Source organism: Silene latifolia, chromosome 9, assembly GCF_048544455.1.
Source record: "Silene latifolia isolate original U9 population chromosome 9, ASM4854445v1, whole genome shotgun sequence".
Taxonomy (NCBI): Eukaryota; Viridiplantae; Streptophyta; class Magnoliopsida; order Caryophyllales; family Caryophyllaceae; genus Silene; species Silene latifolia.
In genome coordinates, this window is record NC_133534.1 from 129,923,453 (window position 1) to 129,933,635 (window position 10,183).

The 10,183-nt window shown below is 35.3% G+C and overlaps 1 protein-coding gene across 2 annotated transcripts; it reads right to left on the bottom strand.

Moving 5' to 3' along the window:
* Positions 1-252: 252 nt before the first annotated feature.
* On the bottom strand, positions 253-8,274 carry LOC141600069 (uncharacterized). Of its 2 annotated transcripts, none has more exons than XM_074420242.1 (15): positions 7,802-8,274; positions 6,827-7,156; positions 6,190-6,275; positions 5,452-5,552; positions 5,204-5,326; positions 5,005-5,074; positions 3,862-3,948; positions 3,687-3,752; positions 3,490-3,582; positions 3,110-3,166; positions 2,897-3,025; positions 2,708-2,798; positions 1,991-2,079; positions 1,233-1,426; positions 253-580 (listed from the first exon to the last, which is right to left on the bottom strand). In XM_074420242.1, exons 2-15 carry the CDS (start codon positions 7,044-7,046, stop codon positions 481-483), a joined length of 1,506 nt encoding a protein of 501 aa, XP_074276343.1. In that variant the 5' UTR covers positions 7,047-7,156; positions 7,802-8,274; the 3' UTR covers positions 253-480. The 2 variants fall into 2 exon arrangements, with proteins under 2 accessions (XP_074276343.1, XP_074276344.1); XM_074420243.1 differs by lacking the exon at positions 7,802-8,274 and adding an exon at positions 7,288-7,629.
* Between the last annotated feature and the right edge of the window lie 1,909 nt (positions 8,275-10,183).

The following is a 10,183-nucleotide window of genomic DNA, read 5'->3' on the forward strand; positions in this document are numbered from 1 at the left end:
CGTATAAGTTTCCGTTGTCAAACCTTAATTATAAATACCATTTTTAAAGCCTTACGGTGAAGATTAGATTTCTAATCCAAGAAGACTTAACAGTGTACACAAGTGACAGATTGATTTTGATGGATGTAGTTTGAAGCAAAGTTTTGAAAAGGCTGATAATGTGAGATCGATAAACTTTGCTTTGCTTAATTGCGTGACACTGTTTGGATCTGAAGGCATTTGCACAATTGCACTGGAAAGCACCACAGTTAATACAAGAGTCAGCTAAAAAAGGAATCCGTAATTAATCTAGTGTACAACACGTCATTAACGCGTTTATGGTTTTGTTGTATACAACATCAACAGTCTTATTCTGAGCTTTTTATCTTACATTACAACAGATGGCAGATGGCAGTCTATTTAAGCCTTTTATTGCCCATTTTATTAACAACTTTGTGTAGCTCCCATGTATAATTGTGTTACCACCATATCATTATTTGATTATATGGCGATTTGAGCTGTATCCCCTTGATTAAACTGCCTCTCTGCTAACAATGCTGCATGCTGTTCTTGATACTCTTTGCTGTTTATCTCTGTTAACCTGTAGTATATGACCAAATACATGAAAACGTACACTTATTTGAAACCCTCTCCAACAAGATAAAGGGTGGGTATTCAAACACCTAACAAATACTCCTTCCTATTAGAAAGAATATACTCCGTAGTATTTTTATTTTTTTGGTTGGCAACATGTTTGATCCACATTCGAGTCAGGGAGGACCACAAGGGCAGCAAAATTCTCCCTATTGAGTTTTAGCACTGCGTTGTTCCTAAGGAAAGGAACTCGAAACCTCGGGTAAACTTATTACCAATTGATCTAAACTCCTAAGGAAAGGAATGATCCAATAGATGTCATAAGTATATAACATTGCACATTATAATCCCTAGTTCTCAAACATCAATACATCTTTAACAGTCAAAATCGCTGGGAGCTTTTTGGCTTTATAACCGTCTAGACTCTTAAACCTCTTGAATGTTACTAAACTTTGTTCTGCAAAAATAAAACATTGCATAATCATAGTATTATAGTGCATAATGTTTTTTTTGTGAAAAGTTGCATATTTTTGGTCTAGGATCTGTCATCGGTCAGCAAAAGTGAAGGTCGTCTAAGTAACACATCATTCACAAATTATTCTTAGAAATAGGAAGGCTCAAGAATGGAAGTTCATTCCAAGAAACGAGGAAAATCATACCTACTAATAGTTCGATCTTTGGCAAATCCAAGCTCATTGTCTACACAGAGATCAAGATCATCACTTTTCCTCGACCTTGAAGAGGTTCGGGGTGCCATCTGCTTGGCATCAGATACTGTTATAATTCTCTCAAAGAGTTCATATGGACTACCCTCTGCAGTACACAGCAATCTTCCCTTGTTTTCGTACATCACCTACCCAAGAAATACCGTTAAGCAAACTATATAGGCATAATAATACAACTGTTTGCATAGAAACTACTGAATCAATGTGTCCTACAAAACCAACTGAGATTCAATCAAGATCTCAGGAAAACAGCGAAATTGCTTCGTATTCAGTTATTAGGTACCACCAGTAGGATAAAAGTTTGTTTATATTACGCAAAGACGGAAAGGGTGCAAGGGGGAGGGGAGGGGAGGGAGGATAAAGAATGTTGGAAGGGTTTTAATTTGGGTAGTACGAGGGAAAATGGATCTTCCATTTCCCTCCAACAAAGCTTGATATTTAAATAAGGAAAAGCTCCCTTCATTTTCCATCCAAAGAACAGGGTCAGCAATTCAGTATCATATATCAATTGGACAAATCGAAAGTTCCTCTATGGTTCCCACAAGACAAAATACTAGCTAATATCTCTACATAGATAATGGTCACCGTTGGCATTCATTGACCATCAAAGTCAAATGATGACCATAAATTATGGATTGGGGGAGGACCCGAGAAGCATTCAAAAACTTAAGAAACAAAGAAATGATACGCACATCAATGAGGGTGACAAACCGATAAGCTGCTGTTCTGTTGTGAAGCCCAAAAATCGGAATACCATCCAAGGCTAAAGTATGAAATTTCTCTGCACACGGAAGGCACATCGGTAAGTCATGTACATACACCAAATACACCTCATAGAAAAACGCCGATATATTGGCCACATCTACGATATTTCAAAATATCACCATTATTTACCAGTATTTTAGAGTGTCTGGAATCCTAATTTCGTACCAAGTAGCAAGTACTAACTGCTATTGTGTGAGATGAAATGTAAGGAAACAAGTTTTTTTGCAATGGTCTATGTATTTGCGAATAGAAGATGGCATAAGAGGTAGGATATAAGCTAAAAACATTGGGAAATTAATTAACTAAAAATTCATATTTTAAGATGGGAGATGTCACATCTCACATGATTGGTAAATGTATTTGAAATCCCGACCACATTGGCCGCAATCACTAATGTAACTTATGTTACATTCGCGATATCTCAATACTAATATTCCGGAATCGTTGTTACAGCGTCTACAACCAATGTTACATTTTTATACCAAGCTCGTGACTTGGATTCGAATCCAGCCAGCATTAAAAGGGCAAAATGTCGTCCTAACTCCGTTTACTTGAAAAAAAAAAAAAAAAAAAAAAAAAAACCTAACTTATCCATGTAAAAAAAAAATTAATAGGAAAAAGAAATAGACAGAAATGGTGCTTACTGAATAACCCGAAGTAATCTGCAGCTCCAAGAGGCCTGTCACACAGATCTTCGAAAGTGAAATATGCACATCCATTTGCACCCAATGGGACCTACAAGATAGACAAAAGCTTGACTCATGAAATGGCTTCGGTCATGCAAATGCCGAGACTTAGCAGAGACTTGTAGAGGTAATCCAGTAGGCATGTACCTGTAATTTTCTTCCCATAACCACTTCAACCTCCTGTGCACGAGCTTTATGGTCCCCGACCAGCTTCTGAAATGTAGCTTTAAGAACACCCGATAAGTCCAATCCAACCAAATAGAACCCCTGCTCACCCTGAAAGCACGAGCAAAACCAGTAGTCACTATTAGTGTATAGTATATTAGAAGAAAATATAAATTAACTTGTCAAAACACATACCGAGGTCATCTTCCGGTAATCCACCGATGAACCAATTTGATGAGCTACACACCTTTCCTACAGTAAAAGATATGTCAACAGATATTTTTCTTTTTGTTACATTCAAACCAATCACTATATCTCCTTCCATCGATAGAAACACACTTTACTAAGACAAAAAACGCAAGTGGGTTCCACTACATTGACATTCACTCGTTGAATTGCCTCAAAAAAGACAGCTTGTCATTTTTACCCTTCCTACTTTCCAATATCAAGAAAATGGTTATGCAAATGTACTGACTCCACGCTTTATGTTTCCCGTTAGTGAATGGAACCACACAAGTTGTGATCAAAGTTAACTTCAATCAAATCACAGGTACACAGAGAAGAATCCCAAGTACCTTAACAGTGGCGATGAATGGTAGGAACAGATCTCTCTGCAATCCACCTTCATATAAGTTATCCGGCGCACGATTTGATGTTGCAACAAGAACCTAATTTTAGCAGCCAAACAAACAAATGAAAGGTTCAGTCTCTCAGATAAGAGACCTAAGGGTATTTCCAGCTCGACAAGTTATAAAGAGCAAAATGTGCTTACAACACCATCATTAAACAACTGTCCAAACAATCGATTTAAAATCAACGCATCGGCCACATCTGTCACCTAAACATCACAGAAATACAAGATATTACTCCATATGCATGTAACAAGTAAAGGACTAAAGCTTCAAAATTATTTAGGCCATTTCAAGACGGGGAATCGGGGATCATACCATAAATTCATCCAGACATAACAAGATTGCTTCGTCCGATATCTCTCCAGCAACTACCTCTAGTGGATCAGAAACACCTCTGTGTTTCTGCAAAGCAATATATTTATACTTGTTAGACATATGTCCATACTTTAAAAACAGCAAGATAAGCTCCACAGCGCTTAATCCCTACTGTCAAACTTCAGCACAAAAAATACGCTTGGATATTCCACATGCTAATCAATTGGGACTTATTTATAAATAATTATCACCCAGTGCCACTACAAATCCTGCTTTAAGTGTGTGGGGTTGGGGGTTTTGGCGGAACTTGGTTGTACTCGATGGGATAAAAATAATAATATACACACACAAATACACAAGTTCAGTCTACAATATAAGATGTCAAACAGTCAAAGTAAAACTTCAATTTCCCACCAGTATGTAGCCAGTTATGAGCGACACTGCAACAGCATGTATGTACAGTTATACAAAGCATGTTGGTGATTTTGATCACGAAGGCATTTAAGTGTATTCGGGTTTTCAAACCGAAATCGGTATGAGCTCGTGATTGATATAATTTGAGTTAGGGGGTGCGGAGTGCACACTCATATAATCGAAATTATTGAGTTCATGGGTTAAGTGGATATAATTATGATAAATGATATTTATCATGATTGGCGGTTGTTTACATTTGCTTGTTGGTTTTGGTATGAAAACCAATGTTCTTATCCACTAATAATAGGCTTTATATAGATATATGCTATGCATATAAAAGGGGATGTGAGAATATTTCATTTCACACATGAAAATTTCAGATTTGGTAAAATTTAAATCATTAATAAAACTCCATGAAGTATTCTCTTTATCTTTGCCTAGATGAAGAGGGCCTCAACCGTCTTATCCTAAAAGGGATTTCGTGTAACCCAAGGCGTGAAATAGGATCGAAATACTCTTAAGGAAAGCGTGCTCTTCGTGATTCAGTTGACATCCAAGTTTACGATCATTATCACTACTACCCTATACAATTTCTCCAACAAAGCACAACTTTTTAGCAAGACATTTGCAAACATACTTGCGAGCTGTGACAGTCAGAGTAAAAGCCTACAAGATACCTCAGCATGATCATAATACACTTAACCCTTAGACATTTCTTGTATATGTTACCTGTAAATGGCTATGAACATTAAGCATGAAGTCGTGAAAATGTATCCTTTTCTTCCTCCAGGTGCAAGGTCTGAAAAAGTTGTAATGCAAGGTGTCATTAGGTATCTAGTAGCCTAGTAGTGGAGAGGTAGAGCATGACATATACTAATTAGCATACAAAAATATATTGTCCAACAAAGCAACTAGAAACCAATCTTACAATTGATCGTAAAACAAGTCCATCAACATGGTTTTTCCTGTGCCAACTCCACCATACAAGTATAATCCTTTCACGGGTGAATATGATGACTGTGGCAGAAAACGAGACCACAACCATCTACTTCTGGATTAATAAAAACATGTTAATAACGGACAAGTTATACGGAATAGCAACAACCTCTTATAGAGAGGCAGGATACTACAAAGACAAAACAGTATAATAGCACCGAAAGATGCTTGAGCACTTGCCTTCCAGTCTTTTCAGTGTCAGCATAGCGATCCAACCGACATTCACTAGACTTCTCAACAAGTTCATTAAAAAGCCTCTGCAGCTCTCTCAACGTGCCTAACTGCAATGATCACTGTCAGCACAAGTTTACCTCCAAAAGACAATTTAAATCAAAGACTATTAATGCAAATTAGAGAGGCTAATAGTAAATATAACACTCAGCTCATCTTGTGACCGGCATTCTATCACCAATCTATCTCTATGGCTTTCTCTACGGCTAACAGAAATTTCATATGCTCAGCAATCCCATTATGAATATATTATTCGGAAATGCTGGCAAGGTTTCACAAGAATATCAGTGTATAGGTGTTGTTACAACTTACAAGTCTCTAACTTAAGATTAATGGCTTCTGACATCGTGATGTGGAGGTGTTGTTACAACTTACAATGCAAGCATCTAGTTCGTCTGCTATACAATGTGCATCACTCTGATGCCTCTCCAATCGGTTCAGTTTCAGGCTATTATTCCATCCGTGCACTGCCACTTCTCTCCCTTTTTACTTTTTTAGAAACATGTTGATCAATATTAACAATATCCAAACGAAATTGGAAAAAAAAGATGATTGAAATAAATGAGAGGAGTATAAATCAAATACGCTAAGAGCTGGCATTTCAGAACTTGACAAATAAAGACAAACATTACGTCTAAAATACAGCAATAACAGCATTTGTATCTATAATTCTTCATCACTGCATACCTGACATAGGTCGCCATCCATGAGTTCACCAGCAGCTATTCGTCTTTCATACTCTACAAGTGGCCCTCCTCTGTCGCTAGTTACCTCTGCCACATTGTAATACAAGATGAACTTTTAGCATCAACATGAGTATAGATATCATAGATATATATGGCTGACAGTAACAGATATATATTATAGGACCCAGGATCCTCGGAAACACCAGAAAGTTTTGAGCTAAAAAAGATGAAATTTGTAATTTTTACATAATGACATTTTTTAACTTCAAAAAAATAAAATAAAAGGTCCATCACTGGTGGCTGAACTACATATCTGTCTATTTAATAGGAATATTTATAATAGTTGGGCCTCAACCATCACCTTAAGGTTTTGGTTGAGTTGGTTCATCTATATGGTATCAGAGCCAATGTGACCGAAGGTCACGGGTTGGGGAGCCGGTGCACAACTAACCACTCTTCAAGCCCAACGGGCATTTGAGTGAGGGAGCGTAATAGGAATATTTAGAATAGTTGGGCCTCAACCATCACCTTAAGGTTTTGGTTGAGTTGGTTCATCTATCACTATTGAACTGCAGTCTGCCCTCGATAAACATCCAAATTTTGGAGCAAAAGCAATAGAAAAAGGAACAGAAGGAAACCTTCACTCGAAATATGCATAGCATCGGCTGTTAAGGGTCTCGATATCACAAAAGACGGGAGCAAATATCTCTCAGTTCGGACATTTGGGAATGGCTGACAAGTATAACTCAATCTCCTTTCCGCCAGATGCCTTCTGCTCGCCATCGAAATACCATGATTTTCTCCTTTAACCCTTATATTTGATCGAAATTGGCGAATGGCACGTGCCAATATCCTCATTTTCTACTTGGTATCTCGACAGAAATCAAGCGAACTCAAGTAACCAAAAACCACACAAATGAAGTATAACTTCAAAGTGTGGTGCAATTTATTCACAACAATGCAGAGCTCTGAATCCAACAACAAACAAAAAGAGCAAAACTATACATAATGAGAAACGTTTTTAGACAGGAAACTAATCATATACTCCGTATAACAATAAAAAAAGATACATGAGAATAGGAGCATAAAGAAAGCTTACTGTTTAAGCAAACTCCATTATTAAACATGCATATTAAAACAATAGATGAAATTTTAAACATGTGACTAAATGAATATATACGGGGCGATCCCGTTCATCTTATTTATATTAATAATTCTTGTATACATTGGTTGCACACTTGCACTCCAAGGTTATTGTAAAACTGCTAGTTACTTTACTTAATTACGCCCACCTCTACTAACTACCACGGGCTAATAAGGGCATCAAACTACATTGTTAATGGTTTTACAATGTTTTATCGTTTTACAAGATGTACATTTGTGGAATATATACGAGAAGTAGTGAACGGAAGTTACAATTTTTTTTTTTTTTTTGCATGGTAGGGACTAGGGAGGGGATTTAAAAAATATCAACAGGCAACAATCATTGGTTAAATTAGACAATTTGATTTAATTAAGTTAATTACACCATCTACCTACTATTATACGGAGTATTAACAAAAAGCAAGAAGTGCACTAAAAGCTAAATAATTAAAAAAGACTTTATCATGTACCTGATCAACGATAACCTTCTGGAATGAAGTATTCTTGAAATTCAACTAAAACCCAGATACAAATATTCAAACTATACACACTATTTTTTTTTTTGAAATTATTATTTTTTTTATTATTATTATTAAAAAGGGTGATCTTTGATTAAGTCGAATTGATTATTAAACAAAAAATAAAACTAAATTTATTAATGAAAGCACAATTTAAAAATTCAACTTGTTTGATAATCAAAAGGGTATAGGAAACTGAATTGATTGAATATAAATACAGAATCTGGAAATAAAAAGGAGGAAATTCCAGGTGGTATTGATAGTAAAGAAGCTGGAAATAGCAGGAACAAAATAATGATAGGTAGGAAGGAAGAAAGGAAGTTGGTGAAAACACAGAAGTCAGAAGACAGAGGAGATCAAAGCGTTTTTCTCCAATTTTATTTGAAACTTTGGGAACATACGAAGTACTTGTATACTTCTTAATTAATTAAATACTTCCTTCACGTTGTTATTTTGACAACAAACTGATTAGGATAATGCCATCTGACTCATCTTTTACTTTTATTTTTTTGTTATCTTCAAGATAACTTTATGAGTCATCTACAACCAACTTATGGACCTATGGTTAAATGATTTCCATATTACACCGTATCCATATCCATATACTTTAGACTAGGTTGTAATTAGGGGTATCCATAATTCGGTCTGGACCGGAAAATGGATCGATTTGGGATTTTATATTCCACCCCGGTTTTGGGATGTCGCTTTTCTCTGTTTCGGTTTTCGTCCAATTCGGTGTCGGTACGGTCCAAATTAGTGTACAACCTAGTTGTAATAACAGCTAGCGTACAAGACAGGCCGAAATTTCACCAACCCGCATGCTAGCCTACACAGCCTGCCTCTAACCGAGACATGTCCGAATCAAAGTCTCCCGATCCTGCCGCTCAGGCCCAATAAAAAATAAAAAATAAAAATAAATAGAGTCTATCTAAGTTAGACCCAAGCTAACCATAACGAGCCCAACCTAACTCGCCCCTTCTTAATGGATAGGCTCGGATCATTTTATAGAAGCCGAGGCACCAGCCAAGTTTTTTTTGGCGTTTGATTGACCGCTGAGGTTCTACATGTGGGCCCCTCCATGTTTCTTATTCTATTTAATTACCCTCTTTCTTCAACCCAATTCCAATTCATATCTCTTATTCCTATTTTAATTTTTATGTTAAAACATAAGTTAAAATATCACAATTTACATAAAATGTTGCAATTTACAAATATTCAACAGGTCTGATATGTCAAATACCTTTAATATTATTCTAATAAAATACGGTTGTATATTATCTGATATTCAAATCTAATATTCATCAAATATTCGAATCTTCAAATATGGACTATTTATATTGTCACGGTATTGAACACTTAATCACGCTCAATTATATGTTCATATATCTAATGATAGCGCCTGTTATTACGACCCGTGCATTTTTTGCACGAGTATAAAACTAGTTAGATGTAAATCCTTACTCCACCATTGCTAAAGTGGTAATATCTTTATTTGTGTTCTATGGTATTATCATTTTATAATTGTATTGATTTAGAATTACTTTCAATTTTTATGTGCTAGTTTTAGAATGAAATGTCTTTCATTTTTCTATATATTTTATTATTTCAGAGTACAATTTCATTATTTTCTTTCCTATTATTTTTGCTATCAGTTTATAAATACCTTTGACTTTTCTTACTATTTGACGTGTCATTCTTTATATTTGATTAAAATATTTCTCACAAATAAATAAAAACACAAAAGATCTATAACACCGAGGGACTATATATCTTATTATCTAGAAATAAGAATTTTTTTTGTTATGTTTAGATATGTTTCTTAAATTGCATAATTCTCGTATTTATATCTCAGACCAAGAGGGTATTTGGTTCACCGTATTTACTTTTAATTATTTAATTTTCTCATCCATTGATATACATACCCATCGTGTGAAGCGGAAAAGTGGATGAAGCAGATCAATCTTGATAAGTATATACCATTATTCACCAATCCACAAATTTATAGAAAAAATAGTCTTTCTTCTCCTTAAATTTTAGATCATGGTATTTTCGGCTAAAAAAAAGCCGAACTGAATTTAATTGAGCTAAACTGAACTGATATGATGAACTGAACCGAACTGAATTTAATAGAGCTAAACTGAACTAAAGAATTAATTTATAAAATGATGAGCTAAATTGAACTAAATGAAGCTAAATTAAAATAAACTGAACTGAATAGAAACTGAGTTACAATGAATTGAAATTAAATTAAAATCTATTTTCGCGTACATCCTATTAATAAATTCCTTTTCGTCTTTAAGAATACGAGTATATTATTTGGGAATCAGAAGACTC